We start from the raw sequence: 23,477 nt of genomic DNA, 5'->3' as shown, positions 1-23,477 counted from the left end.
GAACTTGATAAATTGTGGAATGAATTGAAGGCAAGTTTCTGGGTGCTCCCAGAGCTCCCCAGCCCGCCTCCCTCCTGGCCAGGACACTGGTGGGACCCTCTTGGGCTTTCTTGAGCACGTCCTGGGCCCAGGAAGGGGAGCTTCGGGGACTGCCGGGGGGCTTCTCTGAGAAGTCGGGAAAGCTTTAAAGGACCGACGATCCCAGCCCACCCAGGCAGCCCGTTTGCCTGACCCAATCCAGCCGTGCTAGCGGCCGGAACCCCCTCCTGCCAAGCTTCTACGACAAAACTCGGCCCACCTGGATCTTCATGGCCACCTCTCGGCCGTTCTTCATCCGGGCCAGGTGAACCTGCCCGATGGAGGCGGCGGCGAAGGGCCGCTCCTCAAAGTACTCCAGTTTGTCCCTCCAGTTGGGGCCCAGGTCGTTGTTCAGGGTTTTCTGAGGGGGAGACCGAGAGGAGGCCGGATGAGCGGCACAGCTCGCCGCTCCGAGGAGGGACGCCCTCCGGGCCCCGCTTCCCTCCCTCCACCTCAGACAGGAACTGGGAGCCCCCAAATGAGCCCCGAAGGCTGTGCCGCGGCCGAGCCTCACCGTCATCTGCTTCAGAGGCATGAAGTCTGCGCTCTGTCTCACGCGGTCAAAGATCTTGGCCAGCTGCGGGTTGATGAAAGCATCATCTGAGGGGAATCGAAGAGGGGCCTTAGTGGGGCCGATTCTTACCAAGAAAAGCATGGTATGGCGGGGTGCCGTGAGGAGTGGGGGGGCTGCGCCGGGCTTCAAGAGCCCCCCCAAAAGGGCAGGAGTCCGAAAGGCCAAGAGGCCCATCGGAGTGGCGCGCTGGCGCTCTCCAGCCAGGCTCCGAGGCCCGAGCGGATTCCCCGGGCCTTCCCGCCTCTCTCGCCCGCTGTCTCCAGGTACATTTTATCCACAAGCATCAGTGCGGGAAGAGCCCGTCCCCAGAAGCCCATACGAGGCCACAGCCGGGGCGCCCTTGGGCGCCTCCTGCTGCCCCCCACCCGGCGCCCGCCCCGTCCCCACTTACCCTGGATGCTCAGCATCTGGCCCAGCTTCAGGGCGGCTCCTCTCACCTTGCACAGGGTGCTCACGATTCTCTCGGCGTTTGCCTCAGAAAGGAAAGGGCTGGAGTCCAGCACGGCCTTCTTTCCTGCCACCAGAGCACGAGGGAGGGACCAAGGCTCCAGGGAGCCGCCCAGGCCCGGCCCGAGGCCCACCTTCCCGCAGCGCCCCCTCCCCCATGGGAGCCCTCTCCTGCCTGGGCTCGGCTCCCCCTCGCTCCCCCTCGCCTCCCGGCCGCGGGCTTCCGCCTGTGCCAGGATGTCTCCCTGAAGCCGCCCCGGCCCCATCCCAGGTTTTGGAAGGAGGAGCCTCCCGGCGGACCTCAGCCCTCCCCTGGGGCCTGCCCTGCTCAGGCCCTGCTCGCTGCAGGCCCCAGAATGGAGCTCCTGCAGTGAGAGCAGAGAGGCCGCCGGGATCCCCGAGGAAAGGAACAGAGAGGGAGGCAGCGGCGGAGGGCCAGCCGCCTCTTCTGTCAAGGGCCCAGGCTGGGGGCACACAGAAGCCTGTCCTGAGTGTCTACACGAGGGAGGGGAGGCGGGAGAGGCCCCGGACCAGAGGAGGAGGCTCAGAGCTCCTTCAGGGCTGCGCCTTCATTTTACAAACAAGAAAACACGAGGCCCAGAGGGGGCCCCTCCCAGCGAGCAGGGGGCACACCAGGATTTGCACTCGGGTCCTCTGGCTCTAAATCGGGCACACCTGGCCCCGCTTCCCTCTGCACCCTAAGCCTGCGCTCCGGCCCTCTCAGAGGATTCTGGGAGTATCTCTGGCCTTCTCCCCTTTAGCCCCTTCCCTGCCGCCTCAGTCAGCACTGCGTGTTGGTTCCAAGGCAGGGAGGGGCGAGGGCGAGGCGATGGGGGTCTCTGGGTCAGGCTGCGGCTCCCCCTTCGTGGCCCCAAATGGGGCACTGAGTTCCAGTCACCGACACACTTCAGTGGGGGTCTCTGAACCCTGGGGGAGAAGGAGGGGTGGCCGCGGCAGGAGGGAGAGAACAAGACGAAGGGCCATCGGGCACCAGGCAGCCTTGGAAGTGGGGGAGACCCGGGTTCGAATCCCCACTACAACAGGGCGATGAGACAATGGCATCGGAACCCCTTCCTCCGGGAGTCTGCTCGTGTCACCGTTGGGCCGTGTCCGACTCTTGGTGCCCTGTTTGGAGCTTTCTCTGTATTCGCTGGGGCCGTTTGCCATTTCCAGCTCAGTGCGGCCAGCAGGTGCCATGACCCGCCCAGGGTCACACAGCTAGTAAGCAGGCGAGGCCGAGTGTGAGCTTGGGAGGGGGGTCCCCCGACCCCCCCCAGGGCCGTTCTGGAAAGGAGGGGGAGCAGCCTCATCCCGCCTCATCAGAGCCAGCGTGTTACACAGCACCCCAAAAGGCGCCTGATCCTAGTCGCCTGGACAGAAGAGATTAGCAGGGAAGCCCCGGGAACAAATCACCTATGGGGGGTCCCCAATGCCCAACACTCTTTCCAGACCCCCCGCAGGCTGTTAGGTCAGGCTGCCTAGATGTACAAAGATGGGGTTTGGGGGGCTGGAGGAGGGCACCCACCCCCACCCGTCCCCAGGGAGCAGAGCAGGGTTTTCTCCCTGAAGGACTCCTGGGCGAGGCCGGGCAGAAGCGCTCTGGCCTCTCCCCCCATCGAAGCCTCCATTATTCCAAAGCGGGCCAGCCTCCCTCACCTGCTGTCTGGGGATGCTGGGAATGCGGGGGGGGGGGGGGGGGGGACCCGGCCAGGGAGGACACGCCTCTGGGCTCACGCCGGGGCCTCCACTCCCACCGGCTGCCCCACAGGCGACCCTGAACGCAGTCTTGCCTCGCCTCCCTCGGCCAAAGCTCTGGTCACGCGGCCCTCCTGGGGTTTCCCGCCCCTCCTCTCTCTGGGTCTGTGGGGTCAGGGCCGGGGAGTGGGCCGGAGAAGGAGAGTGCGGCCTGACGCCCCGGCCTCCCCTCCCCCAGAATAAAAATGGCTGGGGGGTGGCCTGAATGGGCCTGGCTCTGGGGCTGGGAGGTCCGAGCAGCCAGAGCTGAACAGCCCCGGCCCTGCACCGGCCCCCCATCTCAGACCCCCCAATGTCCCGTGGCAGGAGCGGGGCCACACGACTGTGTCTGCACAAATGCTGTAAGCAGCTACCAGAGCAGCAGCAGCGGGCGCCATCCCCCCGGGCTGCTCCTTTAAGCCTGCACCATCTGTTTTAGAGTCAACCCTGGATTAGTTCCACCGCAGAAGAGGGTGAAGGGACTTGACCAGGGTCACACAGCTAGGAAGTGGGAGGTCACATTTGAACCCAGGACTTCCCATCTCTGGGCCTGACTCTCAATCCACTGAGCCCTGGCCCCCCCCGGAATTTTACTACGAGACTGTCTTTGGTGAATAATAGCTATTTAAATGAACATTTAACAAAAAATCTAGCTGTTCTCCCTTTGGGGTACACTCAGAAGACCTGGGTTGAGGCCTGCTCTTCCCCTCACTGACTACGTGTTGGTGGATGAGTCACTTCCCCACAAGGCCTCTGCTTCTTCATCTAGAAGACAGGGTTGGATTAAAGGCTGCTCAGGGCCCTTCTGGCGCCAGGCCTTTGTGCTCTGCAGCAAGGGCTGAAGGGAAGGCGCCCGAGCCATATCCCTGAGTTCCGGCCTAGTCTGTGGGGGTGGGGAGATGAGCCGGAGCCCCAGGGTCTGGGGGGGCCTCTAGGCTTGGCGCCAGCGCCTGCACCCTGCGCAAATGAGGTTCAAAGGAGCACATCGCTGGGGAGACTGGCTTTAGCTCCCCTGCGGCGGGGCGCCGGGCCCTAAGCGATGAAACAGAAACTGGCTGGGCTGGGAGGGCTTCAAGGATACCCCACACGAGGCTATCCTGTCCAGTAAAGCAGCCCCCTCGGGCAGCACTCTGGTCACTACTAGGCGTCCCTGGACACCATCAAAGTCCATTGTTTTTTCAAATAGTCTGTATTTAGAACTCGCAGCCCCGGCCCCAAACCCACCTAAGGAGACTAGAGTGCGAGTGTGGCCCGGCATCCTACCAAAGGAGACCCCCATGTGGGTCTCAGGCCCGCGGGGGCCCCCGCCCTGCCCCTCCGGAGAACAGGGGAAGGGAGGCCACCCCGAGGCGGCAGGGACGACTCACCTGTGCTGTTCTCGGGGCGGAGGCTCTTCTTGGCCACTTCAGCCAGAGCCCCAAAGCCCAGACCCACAGCCAGACCTGAAACAAGAACCAAAACACGGTGCTCACGTCCCGCAGCGGCCCGTGTTTGCGCTGTGCTGCCCTCGTCCGCGGGCAGGAACCAAGGCCCGTCCTTCCCGTGGGAGAGGTGAGAAAGGCGAGGCTCACCCACACCAGGAAGGCCGGGGCTCCCGGCACCCCGCCTGACAATCATAGCAATTCTACTCCGGCCAGAACAACCTGCAGCAAGGAAGCTCAGCTTCGGGGCGCCTGGGCCAGGCATACCACCAGCCCCTCCAGATCTTTCTAAAAATAAAGATCTTTTTATTTCTAAGCACCCCGCCTTGGGGTGTACCCCAGACAAATCCTTCCCCGCCCCCCATGACTTCCATCTGACCATAGGACTAAGGAATTTCAAACCTCAAAAAAGCAATCAAACAAATAACACAATTGGATGAAACCATTCCTATAGTCCGGGTATCACTAAGAAAGGAGCTGAAGAAAACGAAGTCTGGCCGGGATCCTACAAGTGCACACACAGGCAGGGGTTCATTGGCCTTTTTGGTGAAGTCTGGTGACAACTGCAGACTCTTCTCAGAATCATGTTTTTAGAAGCATGCCCCCCCCCCCCCCCCCGGGGCACAAAGGAGACAGCGATGCTGAAATACCATGATCCAGTCTTCCTAAACCAAGTTCCTAATGAGGAATCTATTCTAGAGGAGAATCACAAATGCTTTCTGTAGCAATCAGTATTTCCTCAGAGGGGGCCCTGGGGAAAAAACCCTTCACGGGGCCTCAAGTCTATGTAGCGCCCCGGCTTCCCCCAAATCCAGGCTCTTCCACGGCACCTTCCTTAGAGTTCTCCCTCTCCCCAGTTCCCCACTCAGCCTTTGCCCCAGCCCAATGAGAGCACCATCAACTAAATCAACAGATCCTTCTTTCCTGCTCAAGTGGCCCAAGTGGTCTCCTTCCCTAAAGACTAGACTTATCTTAGACACTGAGAAACCCCCTCAACGCTGAGGGAACTCCTAAAAATCTCTGAGGAGGAGGGTAAGGATTCCAAGTCTCCTCTGGGCAAGGCCTCTCAGCGTCGCCTCCCGTGAACTCAATGGGCGGCTGGAAGTCTCAACTAATTTTCTGCAAGGACTTTCTAAGTAATTTCTATAACATGTGCACGACCATTCTTGGGCCTGAGGCTGGAATAGGGCACAACATTTAAAAAGTGACAGTGAGATTCCAAAAGGACAAAGCTCGAAAGACTGTCAGGGTCCCGAAGGCCCACATCATCCCTTCCTGTCGCTCCCCCCCTCATTTGTTCCCTTTGTCTTCAGAGAGCCTCCGGGGGCGGCAGAGTAAAGCTGCTCACTCCGTGCGCCTCTTTACATGAACGCTCCATAGATGCTGAACTCTTTGGACCTTGGAACTGGAAAATTCCGCCTCATGGACAGGCCATCCAGTTGAACTCTTCCCCATCCCCCTCATTTGACAGATAAGGAAAATGAGAACCAGAGACTGACTTGCCCAAAGTCACACATCTGCTTTACCAAAACTTTAACAAATCTATCCTTAAACATTACAAGTGTTAAGCAATCCCATCATATGAAAATGTGTAAATTAGAGGGCAATTATTGTCTTTACAAGATTTCTCTAAGCGGATGTCTTCTTAAATGAAAATAGGTTTCAGGCCATTAAAGTGAGGCAGATGCAACCTTCCAGGAGCGCCCACTGATTAAAGACACTCTGTGCCTATAAAATCTACTTTAGGCGAAATGAAAGGTGGAACCAGGGATGGGAGGGTGGGAGGAAAAGCTAGCATAGAGACTGACCTCAGAACAGGGATGGGGGCAGGATGGGTCTCCAGGCTCCTGCAGCTCCCCGAAAGCCCCACACCTGGAACCATTCGCAGAAGGAAGGGACCAGAAGAATTCTCTTGAGAGACCAAGGCACACTTTTCCCATTCCCCTTTCCTTCTAAAGCAGGGGGAGAGGGGCAGCTGGGTAGCTCAGTGGATTGAGAGTCAGGCCTAGAGACGGGAGGTCCTGGTTCAAACCCGGCCTCAGACACTTCCCAGCTGTGTGACCCTGGGCAAGTCACTTGACCCCCATTGCCCACCCTTACCACTCTTCCACCTATAAATTAATACACAGAAGTTAAAGGTTTAAAATTAAAAAAAAATACATTATAAAGCAGGGGGAAAGTGACACCTCACATAGCCTGGAGCCATTTCTTCCTGGTATCTTCTCTGGTTCCATCAGTGCCTATTCCCATAGCCACCAGCTGAGCCGAGGTCTGAGACCACCAAACAGGGACCCTATCAGCGTCCTAGCTAGGAGATTCCAGCTGAGAAATTAACTTTTCAGTTGCCTTTCAAAGCCCTTTTGCACCTGGCCCCAACTACTCTTCTGGCCCCACAACTCTCAAGTTTTGTCCCATCATTATCGCAATAAGTATTTATAGAGCACTTTAAAGTGTGCAAAGCACCTTACAAAGATTATCTCATCTGATCCTCCCAACCCAGGAAGGTATATGCTATTATCCCCACTTTACAGATAAGAAAACTGAGGCAGTCAGAGATTAAGTGGCTCACCCGGTGTCTAATAAGTGTCTGAGGCTGGATTTGAACTCAGGTCTTCCTAATGCTATGCATTTGCTGTACCTACACCTGGACTGTGCTCCCTCCTCATCTCTGCCTCCCAGAATCTCTTCCTCTGAGACCTGGGTCAAGCCCCACCATTACTTTCTCTTTTATCTACACTTATTCTTCATATACTTCCATGTGTCCTTGCTCTCTCTCTCTCTCCTGTTAGAATCTAAGCTCCCTGAAAGCAGAGATGGCTGCATTTTTGTGTCTGTATCCCCAGGGCCTCGGCTGTAGCCTGATAAGAAAAGGGGCCCCCCGGAGACCCTGAATGAGGTGTGGCGCCCTCGTCCCCTCACTTGGCTCCCAATCTAACAGGCTCGGTTGCTTGTTTCCTGGCCTCCACAAAACAGAGGCCTCCTGAGGGAGGTAAGTGTGCAAAAACCAGCTGGAGCCCCGTTAGAACAGGAAGGGACAGCGCAGGGCATGGACTGCTGGGGCTGGGAAGAGCCAGGGTGTGCCCAACGCAGGAGTTTGCATCTCGTCCAAGAGACGAGGGGGAGCGCAGGACTAACACGGTCAGGGCTACAGTTTAGGAATTTCAGTGTGAATCGGTCATCTTTCTGTCAGTTTTCTTATCTGTAAAATGGAGTTTGGCCTGGATGATCTTGGGCAGCAGTACCGTGAGGGAGCACAGAAAAACTAAAAGGAGCAGACAAGGAGCTTCAAAGCACAGAAGTACTCTAAGGGGAGGGGAGTTATTGTGGGGTGCCCCCACATAATGAGAGGGTACTGAGAATGTCCCTGTATTAGCACATGATACAATAACTGTTCCAAAGGATGACTCTGGGTCACTGAGAAATTCAGTGACCTCTGACTAATAGGAAAAAGAAGTTATCCAGGGCTAAAACAAACATTTCTGCTTTGGAATGTGTGACCTTGGATGAATCAGTTCCCCCTTATGGGTCCTGGTTTCCTCCTGCAGGGTGGAAGGAGATGGCCCCTCGGGCCTTGTCCAGACCTAACATCTTCAGTTTCCTCTGAGGTGATACGACTTCAGAGTCCATCAGGGGATATTTATTGGAGGCTTCCTCTCTCTTCGACTCCCAGTGCCTCCAGCTCTCTTTCGTTTCCCACCCATACACATGGCTAAAGCTGCTAAGAGCTGTTCTCCCAGGCTGGGCCAGGCCCGTGTCAGCCTGGCCCAGTTCACTGCGGCTGCAGCATGCAGGGTGGACTCTGAGCAGAATGGACAGCAGCCCCACCGCCCGGATAGTGTGGTGTCCCCAATTAACCATTAACTCCAACTCTCTCCCCCCCATTCCCCCAGCTGCCTATCTTATCAAAAATAAACTGCAGAGGCAGCATTAACCTTCAAACTGCTCTTGCCTCGGCCAATTTCTCTTCTGCAATAGCAGTTTCCCTCCCAAGACAAACCCTTCAACATAAACAAGGCAGTGAGAGGAGGAGCCCAACAGAGAGGCTGCAGAATCTATGCATCACAGATCTCACCGTCAGAGGTCTTAAGAGTCAAAAAGGCCTTTAAAAGTCATCTGATCCAATCCATATATTTTTACAGATGAGGAAACTGAGACCCCAGAGAGGGAGGGGACTTGGCAGTGGCAGAGACATGATCCAAACTCCTTAATGACAATGGCATTTCTGACCCACCAAGGGAGAAGAAAACCACCCTGTGTGTCCTCCAATTCTGATCCTGCTTATTCCTTGGGTTCCAATCTGTGTTCCGTCTTCTCCACGAGCATTCCCCATTCAGAGCTCACAGGGATGGAGCACTTGAGGGGTATAAGACACCTTAACTCGTGTCCTCTTCAAGTTCTCAAAGTAGACATGACCGTGATGATCACCCTCACTTTTACAGGGGAGGCATCTGAGGCTGGCAGAGAGTCGGGAACTTTCTACTTTCTGAGGTTGGGCTCCAAGGACAGTCCCCTCCCTCTTCCCCAGTCACCATCTGTCCGTCCAGGCCTCTGAGTTCCAATAGCACTTGGCATACACCACACAATTTAGCTTGTAGTCACTGGATCTGAGCTAGAAGGGAGCTTACAAGTAATCTCATTTTACAGGCCAGAACTGAGGCTGGGAAAGGCTGTTGTCCCCAGCCAGGCAATCGGTGGCAGAGCTGGGGTTCTACCAGGGGGCCCCAACTCCAAAGTCAGAGCTGTTTCAAAAACACTGAATGGCCTCACACCAAACCTAAACAGCTTGAATACTTAGTGGCTTCTATGCTTTCTTAGCTTGGCCTCTGCTACAATACTGTAAGCTGCTTGAGGGCAGGGAGACTTCTGTGTTCCCCACAGCAATGGCCATACATCAGGGGCTCAGGAAACAGCTGCTGCTCCAACAGCCTGACTCCAGCGGCCCAGGGGGAATACAAAATGCATGACCCTGACCTCTTCAGCCCCAAGTATAATCAGATGGGAAGCATCCGTGACTGCCCATGGCAGAATGACATGGATAGAAGGGGGGCACAGAATGTTAGCACTGGAAGGACCTTAGGGGTCACCCTCATTTTATATATAGGATCACAGATCTTGAGGTGGAAGGGATCTTGGAAGTCATCTATTTCAAATTCTCTATTTTACAGGGAGGAAACTGAGGCCTAGAGATCTCTTACTCAGTCTCAGTGAGTGCTGAACCCCAAGCACACAGCTCTTTCTACAACCCCACACTGGCTCCTCCAGCTGTCCTACTGCCTTCTCTGAATGAGGACCAAAGGGGTGGGGGTGGGGGGGTATTAAATGCTCTTGCCCTGGGAATGATGAACAAATGCACATTCCAGGCTCCTTGAAAGGTCATGGCAATCTACTAGCCCAGTAAAGAAGGGCAGACACGAAGACCCCAAGCAGAAAGGCCCTCCAGAAAGGGCTAAATGGAATAAACAGTAAATGGCAGAGCAGAGACTCGGTGAGCAGGCCCAGCATGTCACTTCCCCAAAGTCTCAGTCATCTGTGAAAATGGAGATAAGAATAAGACCTCCCTAAGAGAGTTGGTGTGAAAACCAAATGAGAAGTCACATGAAACCATTTCTAATTGTTAGTTATTGTTAGCTGTAAAATGAATGGGGTTGGACTAGAGGATCTCTAGGTCCCTTTAAATCCCCTCAGTTCCTAAACTTAATCCCTATTTCACCCAAGTCCTTCAAACACCTTAAGAGGGTCAGAGTCTATTCTTCAGTCTATTCTTATGCAGGCTATTAGCTCATCACTGGATCCTTCAACCAACATTCCAACCTTAACATGGCAGGAACTCAAAATTCTGTGACACCCCCCCCACCTCCTCCAGTGCCCTTCCTAAAAGGTGGCCCCCAGAACTGAACATACTGTGTAACCAATATGTCTACCTAGTTCTCTCTCTTTAACTCTAGTTCTCCATTTCCAACTGCCTGTCGGATTTCTCTACCTTTATCTCCCATAGGCATCTCAAAGTCCGCATGTGCAAACTGGACATCATTATCTTTCCCTCTAAAGTCCCTCATTCTGTTGAGGGCACCATTCTGGTCACCCAGATTCACAATCCTGGAGCCAGCCTGGACTGCTCTCTTCCTCACCACCACATCCAGTCCAATTTTTGTCCATTTTCTCTGCACGTCTCTCAGACTATCCACCCACACCACAACCAAACCAGTTCAAATTCTCGTAAACTCTTTGGCAGCTAACCACTAGGTTCTCACCATGTTCAAGAAGCATCAAGGCTCCCTACTGCCACTGAAAGAAAAGACAATCTCCTCTCTTTGACATTTAGAACCCTCCACTTATCTTTCCCAGATGGTTACACCTTATTCCTCCTCTCACCAGTGCGTGGCAAAGTGTCTGGCACACAGGAGGTGCTAATAAATCCTTGCTGCCTGATTGGAATGGAGAATGAATAAATCAATCACCATGGCCTTCTTGCTACTAAGGCCTCCCTGACCCCGCATTCCATCTCTTTCCTTGGGGCTTTTAAGGTGACTCTCTACCAAAGCTCAACTTATGGGCAGCCTCCTTTAGGAGATCGCTCACCTCTCAGAGGGGCTGGATCACTATGTCATCTCCTCTCTCCGGGGTAGACACATGGAGAAATATATTAATCCTCTCTTGACCTCCCCAACCAGTCCCCCCTCAAAAAAATTTTTTTACCCCAATCAAGAAAGCTGGCTGGCCAAAAGGAGACAAAGTCTAGAGAAATGAAAAAGAAATCTGTATGAGGAACAGATTCCTTCCTGCAAGAAACTGTGGGCTTAAGCAAAAGTCTTATTGACATCCAGCCAGACTTATGGGTGTTTCCATAAAGTACCAAGTGGTAAAGAAAATGTGGAAAGATCATCTGTCCCCTCATCTGGTGCATCAGGAGAATTCACAAAGAGCAGGCTGCTGGCTGAGAGGGCCAGGAGGGCATTTTTATTCCTATACATTCCCTTCCCACCACCCCAAGGAATGAAGGTGGCCCATGAGACTCTGCTCCTTCTAGGAAAGAGGAAGAGGAAAGAGCTCTTTACATACTGTTCCAGGTAGTTCTTAGAATCTCGCCTCTGAGTTCCCAGAGCTGGGAAAGGCAGAACGCTCATAAACAAAACCCATGTGGTGCAGAAGAAAGAGGCCTGGCCCTAGAAGTCAAGAGATAGGAAGACTAGCTCTAGCTCTGCTGTTCCACTTCTATGTGACTCGGGGAAAGTCACCCCACTCCTCGGACCCTATTTTTTCACTGATAATAGGAGGGAATTAGATTGAGGGATCCTTCAGGGGGACTATGAACTTGGATGGGGGTGGGGGGAATCATCTTTATTTCAAAATAATTGGTTTCCTTTCAAATTCTATTTATTTCATTTTATGCATTTTAAAACATTTCTGAGATGGGGTCCATAGTCCCCCCCGACAATCTGGAAGTTCTCCTATGTGTCTAATCCACACCTCACCTGCTGTTCTTAAGGACGGAAGGAGGAAGACCGATGGGGCCCTGGCCCTTGGGGGAAGCTGCCTGGGCCCTGCAAGTATGCCTTCAGGTTAGCCGATGTCACAGGAGGCAGGCCAGGCACGGACCTCCCAGTGAGTGCTCCCTGACCCCTTGTTTCAACCTGCTCTGCTATAACAAAGTGACCCATCATCAAGAATGACTCTGAAACCAAAAAAGTGGGGGATGGGGAACAAGTCAACAGAGCGGTGTTGTTCCATAAAGGGGCAGGCGGGGTTGGAAGCAACAATCTCACCCCCCCATTTCCATGAAATCCACTTCCCCTGCTGGCTAAGACAAACAGGGATGCAGCCAGCAGAGCCCTTGCCCCTGCTCCTCGAGGGCACTGCCAAGTCAGCACACTTGGCCCACCCTCATGTCCTTTGTGGTTCCATAAAAACACAACTTAGGCATAAAAATCTTAATGGGGGCAACTGGAGGGGGCAGGAGGTGGGTGGGGTGCATGGATTAGGTTCAAAGGATCAAAGCTATGTGTTCAGTGGAGCCGGGAGCTGAAAGCAGCATTCAGGGCCAACCAGAGACTAAACTAACAACGTTGCAACAGGGTTGCAATTGCAATGATTAGCTGTGGGTCACTGGCATTACAACCAAAGGACACTGATGGGCTGGGCACTGTTAGCTACGGTGAGCTTGTGGTCCTGTTCCCAATAATGCTACTTCTGTTTCTTTTTACAGAAAGGACAGACAGCAAGGGAGCTCAGTGGATTGAGTCAGGCCCAGAGATGGGAGGTCCTGGATTCAAATCTGACCTCTGGCACTTCTTAGCTGTGTGACCCTGGGCAAGTCACTTAACCCCCACTGGCTAGCCCTTACCACTCTTCTGCCTTGGAATCAATACAGAAGACTGATTCTAAGACAGAAGGTAAGGGTTAAAAAAAAAAAAAAGTTAAATTCGGGGAAAGAAGAAAATCAAAGAAAAAGGAAGGTCCTGATAGAGGTGCCTAAGATGGCACATCTAATACCTATATTTCCCAAACTCCTAGCAGTGTTCTCCACATGGAAGCCACCTAAAAGTCATTTTAATCATCTTTATATCCTATCTTGTTTCCTGGGTTCAAAGTCGCTTCCTATCTGTGTGATCCTAGACAAGTCACTTAACCATGACTGTCTAGCCCTTGCCCTTTTGTCTAAGAGTTGTCAATAGGACAAAAAATAAGGGGTTAATAAAAAGACCGTGCCAGACTAATTTTATTTCTATTTGTGGCCTGATTGCTAAATTTGCAGATTTCAGCTTGATATGAGGAATAAATAACAATAGTGAAAGCTAGGCCTTCTATATAAGAGTACTTTAGGTTTACCAAGAGCTTCAGGACTCTCTCTCTCTCTCTCTCTCTCTCTCTCTCTCTCTCTCTCTCTCTCTCTCTCTCTGGTGACCATGGTCATGGCCTTGGTCTCCAGAGTAAACTGATCCCTTTGTGGCCATCTGAACTGATGATGAACCTGGACAGGGCTCTGCTCACAGAAAACAAGTCTGCCCTTACTCTTCTAGGTCCTTACATTCCATACCACTCATTTATTAAGTCCCTGCGGCATGCCATGTGTGGGGCTGGGCTCTGGGGATATGAAGAGGGTTAAGACAGCCTTTAAGCAGGAGTTCAGCTCCAATAGGCACAGGAACAAGTGATGCAGAGCAGAATGGGGTGGCAGGAAGGGCAGCTCTGGGTGGAGAACTCTAAAGATATTATGGAGAGAGGGAGTTGGGCTTTCACCTGGGGGTATCAGGGAAGACTACAAGAGGAGGAGGCCACAGAGAGAAATAACTGTGAAGATGCAAGGAGGAAGAGTGAATAGCCATATCAGGCTGTCAATTGGCATTGATTAAGCAATACTTAAAGTATTCTTTTTATTATTTTATTTCTATATTATTTAATACTTAAATACTTTAAGGTATTTAATAATTAAAGCTAGTAGGAAGAAAATTTAGAGACCCAGAGTGAGGGCTGGCTCAGAGCCAGGCCTGGACAGAAATAAGCCTCCTCACTCAAGGCCAAGTTTCTTCTTCCTCATTTATACCTGAATGTGATTTCCAGGCTCGGGTGCTTGGGTGCCATCACCATTTATGATTTGGTAAAAATATATTATGATTTGGCAAAAATATATTTTGGATTTGTTTGAGGCATATAGCAATCAGTCAAGTGACTTAGCCAAGGTCACATAGCTTATTACTTAAGTGTCAGAAGTGGAATTTGAATCCTGGTCTTCTGGAGACTGAATTCAAATCTTCCATTCACTTTGCCATGCTAGTGCTAAGAACCCCCCTCCCCCAACCTGCCCACCACCTTTTTTAAAATGTCACTATTTTAACAAATCTGTTTGTGTTACAAGTCTATACTCCTGCCAGGAGAGACCCCTTGGTGGAATCCCATGCCTGAACCTGGGTGGGTCCTGAGCCAATTGCAATGAGTTCTTATGGTGAAGCTTGCACAGACTTAATCCAGTTAGTGTAAGCTCTGAGAGGAGATCCTGAGACAAGTTACAGCACAAATGATGGTAATTTTACAATGACTTAAAGATTAGCAAAGCACTTAATATAGGTTATCTCCTCAGATGTAAGCCATGTAGCTTCCTTACAGAGTTGTGGGGAAATTGCTTTTGTAGCCCTTAAGGCACTATATATGAGTTATTATGATTAATTATTATTATCCTAAACATAAATATGAGTTAATACTGTTATCCTAGAAAATCCTCTAAATCTTTCTACTAAACCTCATCTAATCCTCAAAAAATAGGAGGAAAAAATCCTGAGTTTCTTTTGCAGCAGCCACCCCCAAACAAACCATCTGGAAACCTAGCCCCAGTTACCCAGCTAGCATGGCCTGCTCAGTCATAAAGCTCAGAGGAAAAGAAGAGAGTGGACCCTAAAGGCAGGGTGGGCCTGGGAAATCATAGCTGAGACTTTTCTGCTCTCTCCATATCCCTCACCTTTGGCCCCAGAAGAGGTGCACCTCTCCAGCTGTGGTGCCTCTCCATCAGGAGTCCCAGATTTTTAACACACAATCCCTGCCCCTTTCCTCCTGCTGGGCCTCATCTGTGGAAATAGGAGGCAGCACAAGATGAGCTCTCAAGGGCCTCCTAGTTCTGAACCCTAGGATTCCCTGGCCCTGAGTACAGTGTTCTTCCATCTAATGACCACCAAAGTCCTAAGCTAGGAGCATCAGCAAGCTATACCTTAGGGGACAGAATACAATCCCAGGCAGACAGGCAGAGAGACCCAGGGCAGTATGGGTATCACCAGCTGTTGGCAGGGGCTCAGAAGCATCTGTGACTGTGGAAAAACAGCAAACACCAAGACATAGTCATTTCCCCTCTCCCTCATCACCCTCTGGCTCCTTGTGTCCACTGTCCCAAGACCAGCACAAGCCTTTGTATTGCCAGTAGCTTGCTGGATGAACTGGGAAGAAGAGAGCCTGGTTCAACTAATGGAAGACAGGTTTAGAGGGCCTTGTTCTGACAGGCTCCCACTAGGAGCTATGAGGTGCTAAGGATAGACCTGAACCCAAAGTTAGGAAGACCTGAATTCAAATCCTGTCTTAAGACACTGAACAAGCTGAGTGCTAGGCTATCTGCAAATCCCCCGACCTCTCTATGCCTTGTTTTACACATCTGTAATATGGGGATATCAGCAGCACCTACCCCAAAGGATTAGGGTGAGAATCAATAAGATAACATATTTAAGGTGCTCTTCCATCCTCAAAGCTCTACTGAAATGCTAGCTGCCATTATTACTACTGAAGGAGACAAGGTCTCAACACTTTCTAACAAGCTTTTTTAAGGTTCACAAAGAGGTTCCCTTCTGAAAGCTTCCTTCCCTGGCCTCTCTGCAAGCCCAGCACTGTTGGAGACTCATCTGGGAGGGAGGCCCCCAGAATTCCTCCTCCCAGGCTCAGCCCCATGGCAGTTTAGGAGGCAAAGTGAACACAGCACTGAGCCTGGAGTCAGGAAAATTCATCTTTCTGAGTTCAAATCTGTGGCCCTGGACAAATCACTTAACCCTCATCTATACCCTGATCTGTAAAATGAGCAGGAAAAATAAATGGTAAACCATTGCAGTGTCTTTGCCAAGAAAACCCCAAATGAGTTCATGAAGAGTCAGATACAACTGAAAAACAACTAAACAACAGGCCTAGCCCTAAAATTACCCAAGGTGGGGAAGCTGCAACAAATCTGCCCATGGGGCAGGGAAATGATGGGGAGAGAAAGGAGGGCAATAGACAGAGCAAGTGAAGAGTGAAAATAAGAAGCCTTATCCTAATCTCCATGTTAGGAATCCTCTCCCTAGGAAAAAAAAACATTTTTTTTACCTTATCTTGTAGCTTAGGGGGAGAGGGAGAGGGAGAGGAAAAGAGAGAGAGACAGAGAATGAGAGACAGAGAGAGAGAAGAGAATTCAGAGAGAGAGAGAGAGAGAGAGAGAGAGAGAGAGAGAGAGAGAGAGAGAGAGAGAAATAAGATAATCTTACATATAATTTTAAATACATTCTTAAAAGAATGTAAGCTCTGCGAGGGCAGGGATTATTTCACTGTTGTCTTTGTATCCCAAGTATTAAGTGCAGGTATCCTTTATACATCAAGGTTTTCCTCATCAGTATCAGTTTCAATGACACATGAAGGCAAGCAGAAAACACAGGAAGAATTTAGAAACTCATAAATGTATATAATATATGTGTAGTACTGCATAATATTAACATATTTGTCTTCTAATACCATAAATATACACAATTTCTTTTTTAAAGTTAAAGCAAGTAAAAATTAAAGTCTGTGAAAAGAACACGAAAGCCGGCAGACAACACGTAAAGGCTAGACATTTTAACATTGACCTACATATGGTCCACGAAAATAGGGCAAAGAAGTTTTAGGCAGATTTTCCAGCTCACAGGGCTGTTACATTCCTAACCCCTGAGATGTGGCAGGGATACCTGTAGATGCTTAGCTAATGCCTTGTTGACTTAGAACCCCCTCTTCTAGGTGCAGCTCTGACACTAGTTAGTTGTATGTCCCTGGGCAAGTGGCTCTTAAGATGTTTCCTCACCTCTAAAAATGAAGAGGATTGTTACAGTCATCCTTCTGACTCTAATAACTACTCTCAATCGAGGCTTGCTCCGTGCCAGGCTCTGTACAGAGAAAGGCAACAGAACACTTCCTGCCCTTGGGGAGCTACGTTCCAGTAGAGACAGCATGTCAATAATCTGGTCCACACAAGATCTAGACAGAGCAGAGAGAACCTGAGGAGAAAGCATCAGCAGCAGGAGGGCCCAGAAGGTGGGACTGTGTGGGTTTGGACACATCTTTCCTTCCTCCCCTCTCAGTGTGGGCTGGCCACAATGCACCCTTGAATGAGCACTTGTAGTCCTGTCCCTTATTAGCAATGAAGGATGATGGGGTGACAGGAGCTGCCATCTTCTCCTCCAGTGGAAGACAGTTATTGTAGGATCATTTCATTTCAGGGAGTTGTTATTTCAAACTACTTTCAAGCAGGGCAAGTTGGCATGAAAAGAAAAAGGAAGGAAGGAGGAGGAATGAGGGCCAGATATCAAATTGGCTTTTAAAAGGCAAAGTTCAAAGCTGGAATCAGCCTCCGACACTCAGCCAATATGCCCCAGTAAGGGCTGTCACACCCTGATCTTATTAAAGTGGCTTCCCCGGCCTGGTCCACTTCTAACTGTATCTCCTCAAAGTCTGCTCCCTCCAGAGGGCAGGAACCAAACTCATCAGGATTTAATTTATATTCAATTCCCCAAAAAAAGCTTCCACTGTTTCAGCTTTCTCCAAAAAGATCCCAGCACAGGAGCCCCTAACTTATGACTGAAAAGTCTGTCATTGGAATCAAACTGATGAAAGATTTAGCAGACCCAGAAAGTATTGTGGGCTTGGGGTGAGCAGGGAGACATAAAGGCAGCTGAGAAAGGAAAGACAGTCTTTTGTGGGGAGAGAGAGGCATAGAAAAGACATTAAATTTCACAAACAGAGAGAGGGCTAGGGACTAGATCTATGGCTTCCCCAGCATCAGGAATTCCAGGATAAGAAAATTTTGGCAAAAGCAGCACCTTGTCCATAACTTACAGGAGGAACCCAGGACATCCAGAACCATGTCCGAGGTCACAAGGCTAGTAGGGACTAGAGATCCAACACTCAAATAAACATTTAAATCTCCAAAGAACCAGAGACAGGTTTGCCAAGACAAATTAAGGCTGCCTAGCGAGAGAAAGGAGGCCAGCAGGTGTCAGTGATAGACCACTAGGGTATTTAACTAGTAGGGTGGCAAAACAAGGGAGAATACAGGAAAAGCAAGGGGCCTGGATTCAAGTCTTACTCTGCCACTTTCTGCTTCCTGGACGATTCATTTTACTTCTCTCAGACTCAGTTTCCTTACTTGTAAGATGAGGAAAATAATACTTGCAAAATCTTCCTTGGAGAAAGTTTCTATAATGCTTGGTACCCAGAAGAGTGCCAACCGAATATGCTGAATGAACTGAAGATGAAGGGAAGCAGGGTGACAAAGTCCATGTCCTATATCCCCTCCCTCCCCCTACCCCACTCCAGCCCAGCAGAGCTGTTAATGGTCAGTGCCACAGAGGGAGCCCTGGAATCACCCAAGGGCTGATAGAGAGCAGAGCTAGGAGTCAGTGGCCCATGGCCTCCTGGGCCTCTGTTTACTGCAAGAGCACTACCTGGTTCTTCTCTGCTGGTCTCCCCACCCAGGACATGGTACCTCCTCCCTTTCCTGTCCTCTGTCAGGCCCCAGCCTCAGCCTGTAATTTGGGCTCCAAGAGTTGCCCACAGCAGCCTGCCACACAAAAGGCACTGAATAAATATTGATGAGCATCTGGCAAACCAAGGCCATATTTCTGCTACAGAGATAAGCACATGCTGGCCTTGCATGTACCAGGCAGGGGGTTCAAGGGGGCACAGGGGAGAGAGGAGGAAAGGTGGGAGAAGGAAGGGGAAGTCAAGGAGGCAGGAGGTCCTGCATGGCCGCCTTACCTCCAAAGTTAGCCAGTCTCCCGATCCTCGTGACTGGCACCTTCCGCTCCCGTGCCCGCTCACTTAACTAGAAGGAGGAAAAAGAAACTCATGGAATTGCTGACTCTGGGCCACACAGAAGGGGAAGGTAGCTCCAGATCCAGCAGCTCCCACCTCCTGGCAGCAGGGATTATAGGCTGGTCCCACCACTCCCAGTGTAAAAAGACCAATTCGCTAGGGACAAAGGAGTGCCACTAGTACCTGGAAGGTCTAAAACCATCAATACAGCCTGAGACTAATTTATAATTTACCCTCTGGGTCTGAGGGGAAGGAGAAGAGACCCCAAGCTTGGACATCATTTTTTTTTTTTTTAAAAAGCTGATCCTGGGGGCAGCTGGGTAGCTCAGTGGAGTGAGAGTCAGGCCTAGAGACAGGAGGTCCTAGGTTCAAACCCGGCCTCAGCCACTTCCCAGCTGTGTGACCCTGGGCAAGTCACTTGACCCCCATTGCCCACCCTTACCAATCTTCCACCTATGAGACAATGCACCGAAGTACAAGGGTTTAAAAAAAACAAAAAAAAAAAAAAAAAAAGCTGATCCTGGTTCCTTCCCTATGCATTAATAACTACATACCAACATATTCCATTCACAAAGCCTGTGCTTTTAGGAGTTAAAGTCATATTTATAAGCTATACTGCTACTAATGATGATGGTGATGATAAAATAATAACTGATAATATTAATAGTCCCACCTTTCCCCCAAGAGAAGGTTGAAATACTTCCAATAGAGGGTCACATTTATCCTCATTTTCTCCCCAAGATCACTAGACACAGAGCCAGAGAACCAGGGTTCAAATCCTGGCTCGGCAACTCACTATCTGTGTGACCTAGGGCAAGGCCCCTCCACTCAGCAAGTCAGTTATTCCATTGTAAAATGCATGTGTTGGGGTCCCTTCCATCTCTAAAGCTGAGCTCCATGATAGCTAAGCCTCAGAGAAGCCAATAAGCTAAAAGCCACCTTCCTTCCTACACCAGAGTCATGGAAAACAGCTGTGGAAGGAAGTGGTGATGGACTCTGAAGCCACCACGAAAGCCCCAGGCTTGCCATCCCTCCACCTTCCCCATCCCATACACCTCAGCACCCGCCTCTGTCTCTGCCAAGGCCCAGGAAGGGCGGTACAGGCAGAGGGGATGGGCCTACAGAGAGGAACAGAGACGCCTCTTGTTCTTCCCACACTTTGGGCCCAAGACTGAAGCCCTCCCTTTTCCCCTCCCCCTTCCCCACGGAGAGCTGCCATCTACCAGACCCCTTGGTGGACACATCCCAGCCAGCACAGATGCCCGAGAGAAACACAAGTGCAGAAATGTAAGAGACAGGAGACCTTCCCCCATCAAGCGCTCCTCCTCCTTCTAAGGCCTGCAACAGGCCTTTCACGTACCATCTGTTTGTGGGGCTTGTTTCCAGGCTGAGTCTTGCTCTGCCGGGCTTTCTCGATATCCTCGGCAGTGAGACCCCCCACTGAAGACTGGTCCTGGTGGAAAAACCTTCTCTGCATGACTGAAGCAGCAAATGGGTCCCTAGGGTCTCCAAAAAGTTTCCCTTGGATTTTCCCTGAGGCAGGACCAAAGGGCTGGCCTGAAGCCCCAGCTTCCCCAAAAGGTCCATTTGAAACATAGGCAGGAGCAGGGCCCTCTCTATGGAACTGGTCAGGAAAGGGAGGAGGAGGAGGAGGAGCAGAGGCAGAAAAGTCTGAAGCCTGTGTGGCCTCTGGCCCTGAGAAGTGGAGTTCAGAGCCTGGATCATCCCCGGTGTCCGAGTAGCGCTCCTGAGCCTGATCTGTACCCTGTCAAGAAAGCAAAACAATGTTCAGAGGAGACAAAGAAAACAACAGCAGAATAACGAGTCTCATCACAGCCCAGGAAGCCACCTGGTCCAGCATCCTGCCTTTGGACAGGACCACCTTTAACTATTCTGCAATGTCTTCTACTTTCAAAGGCTTCTGAGCAAGGAAAATCTACCTGCCTCAATCTCCCATCCATTACCTAGAGCCAGAAAAATGGAATTCTAATTCTGGCTCTGCTACAAATTTGTCAAGTGGCCTTGGACAAGTCACCCAACTTTGGGACTCTTCATCTTTAATATCATTTGTTTTCCCAGAGACCTCACAGGGTCGTTATGAGGCAACAAGGCCCCTTAATTGTGGAAGGTTCTTGAGAAACAACTCTCAATATATTTAGCAATTCAAGTCAACCAGCTGTGTATTAAATGCCTACCACACACAGAGCACTAAGATAAGTGACAGTGGTACAATGATCAAAATGAACAGTCCTCTCAAGGTCAAGGGTTCTTACCCTCTTTTATGGACCCCTCAGATGCTCTAGGGACTCTTTCTCAGAAGAATGTTTTTGAATACATACAATAAAAGATAGGATTATAAAGGAAACATAATTAAATATTTTTATCAAAATAAAAATATTTTTATCAAAATGAGTTCACAGACCCTCAGTTCCAAACCTCTGGACACGAAGCTTACTTTCTACTACGTGGGATATGACATGTACAGGAGGAAGTAAAGGACAAAGTACGATTGGATCGGAGCAAAGGAGAGACACCCCCTACCCTGCCCCCAGCCCCAGGCAAGTGTTCTGGAAAAATCTGAGGAGGAAGAGTGCTTTCAGTGGGAAGGACCACAGGAGACAGTGCATCAGACCTAGGCCCCATAGGATGGGAAATACTTGAATAGATGGAAGAGAAGATAAGGAAAGAGGGAATCCTAAGCCCTAGGAACACCAGCAGACCAGAGATGGCAGCCCCCAGTAGCCCCGTGTGGCTGGGCATGAGTGAGGGGGAGTAATGTGAAGAAAGAGTGGCTCTGTAAGTCAGAGCCAGATTTTGGAGGACCAAATAGCAAGAGGAGGCTCCAGGGCTCTTGACTTTCAGACCTGTGTTATTCCTGTTAACTGACCCTCTTGACCTTAGGCTCTTTTTCTCACCACACTGTGCCAATTCCCCATCTGCATAATCGAATTAATCACAGTCACATATGGCTCTTCTAGGCTAGGAAATCAATCCTAAGGGAAGAGAATGCTGAGGACGACCCATTCTCTTGGGAAGTGGTCCGGCAGCATATGACATCCAAAGCATGTAGTCCTGGATGATGAACATAGACTGATTTTGGAATGCATTATATGAATCAGGAAAGGGCAGATTCATCAATCAACCAATCAATTATTTATTAAGGGCCTGGTACCAAGGGCCACTGATGACACAAAGAAGAAAAAGCTCTGCTCCTGCCCTCAAAGAGCTTATATTTTATCCAAGGAGACGACATGTACACATATGCGTGTATAGAATACAGATGAAATAAAAACAACCATTTTAGAGAGGAAACACAGGAGCTGGGGGGAAGGGGGGGGCGCAGAAGGGCCTCGCATAGAAGATGGTACTTGGGCTGAACTCGCAAAGAAATAAAGGGTTTTTAAAGGCAGTGCTGAGAAGTGAGTGCACTCAGGCATGAGGAGAGAACCTGTTCAAAGGCAGGCTGGAAAGTGGTGGAATACTGTATAGCAGACTAATATCTATTACCTATAATATGTAATAATCATACATGGAATATTATATATTACTCCCCTTAATATACTCTACAGTTCAGACCTACAGAGTGAACTACAGAGTACTAAAAAGGAGGTAATATATAATAAGGCTGGAAAGGTAGACTGAAGTCCAGTTGTAACGGGTTTTAAATGTTGAAGGCAGATGTTTGTATTTGGACCTATAAGCAATAGAGAGCTACTGTAATTTAGTGAGTAGGAGAATAATGTGGATACAACCTGTGCTTTATTTAACATTCTAATGTGTTTCTCTTAGAATATATTAAACTTAGCTTATAATCCCTCAGCACTCATCAAGTGACAGTGGGGAAATCTAGTGGAAAACCCAAGGAAAGTCAGATCATGATTAAACTTTTAAGGAAAGGAATAAGCATTTAGTGCCAGTCATCACACTAAGAGCTTTTTAAAAATATTTCATTTGATCCACACAACGCCCTTAAGAAATAATTTCTATATGAAAGAGAGGAAGGAGTAACAACAGTGTCGTCAATGTCCTAGTGATGCCAAAAAGCTATGGTCCCAGTGGAGAGGGAAGGTCTTATCTAAATTTCTGTTTCTATAATTAAATTTCTATGCCTAGGAAGTCAAAAGCCAGTCAGAGGCTAGCCAGAGCTCCTCCAGTCACTTTATGGTGTCTTTCCTTCTCCTGCCTCCACAAAAATAGGTAGATGCACTCTTGAGGACATGCCAATAACCTTTCTCTTGTAGGGTGAAATAACTGATTGATTAGTTATTAGTTAGTTAATCATTGCAATTAATCTCTACAATCAGACCTGGATCTAATCGTGTAGGTCTTAGCAGCAGTCTGTCAGAGCTCAGGTACCTGAGCTAGTCTTGTCTCATGAGGGAGAGAAGGAAGATGAGCATTGGGTGAAGTCTATGCAGTGAGATGTTCTGCCCAGCACTGGGTCTCTGGCACAGAACGTCCTGTTTCCCTGTCACCATGGACTCCGGAGCCCTCTCATCAGACCCTTCCCCTCACTTACAGACCAATCACAGTCTTGGTGGAGTTTGCCTCACTGGCCCTTATGTAAGCACCATGGTGTATTGGGAGGCATGACCTCTGGTGACTGCGGGGCCACTGACCTCCGTGATTGGCAGCTGCCAACCTTGCTAATGGATAGA

The 23,477-nt window shown here is 50.2% G+C and overlaps 1 protein-coding gene across 1 annotated transcript in view; it reads right to left on the bottom strand.

Moving 5' to 3' along the window:
* Positions 1-23,477, bottom strand: part of COQ8A (coenzyme Q8A) — a 65,071-nt gene that overhangs the window by 2,683 nt on the left and 38,911 nt on the right. Inside the window, exons 3-8 of the mRNA XM_044677092.1 lie at positions 20,180-20,584; positions 18,763-18,829; positions 4,201-4,275; positions 1,044-1,166; positions 593-678; positions 299-439 (exon numbers count right to left, since the gene is read on the bottom strand). Of these exons, the coding sequence (XP_044533027.1) occupies positions 299-439; positions 593-678; positions 1,044-1,166; positions 4,201-4,275; positions 18,763-18,829; positions 20,180-20,584 (897 nt within the window). The remainder of the gene's footprint in view (positions 1-298; positions 440-592; positions 679-1,043; positions 1,167-4,200; positions 4,276-18,762; positions 18,830-20,179; positions 20,585-23,477) is intronic.

This window comes from Gracilinanus agilis, chromosome 4 (assembly GCF_016433145.1).
Source record: "Gracilinanus agilis isolate LMUSP501 chromosome 4, AgileGrace, whole genome shotgun sequence".
NCBI classification, from domain to species: domain Eukaryota; kingdom Metazoa; phylum Chordata; class Mammalia; order Didelphimorphia; family Didelphidae; genus Gracilinanus; species Gracilinanus agilis.
This window is presented reverse-complemented; position numbering and strand designations above follow the sequence as displayed.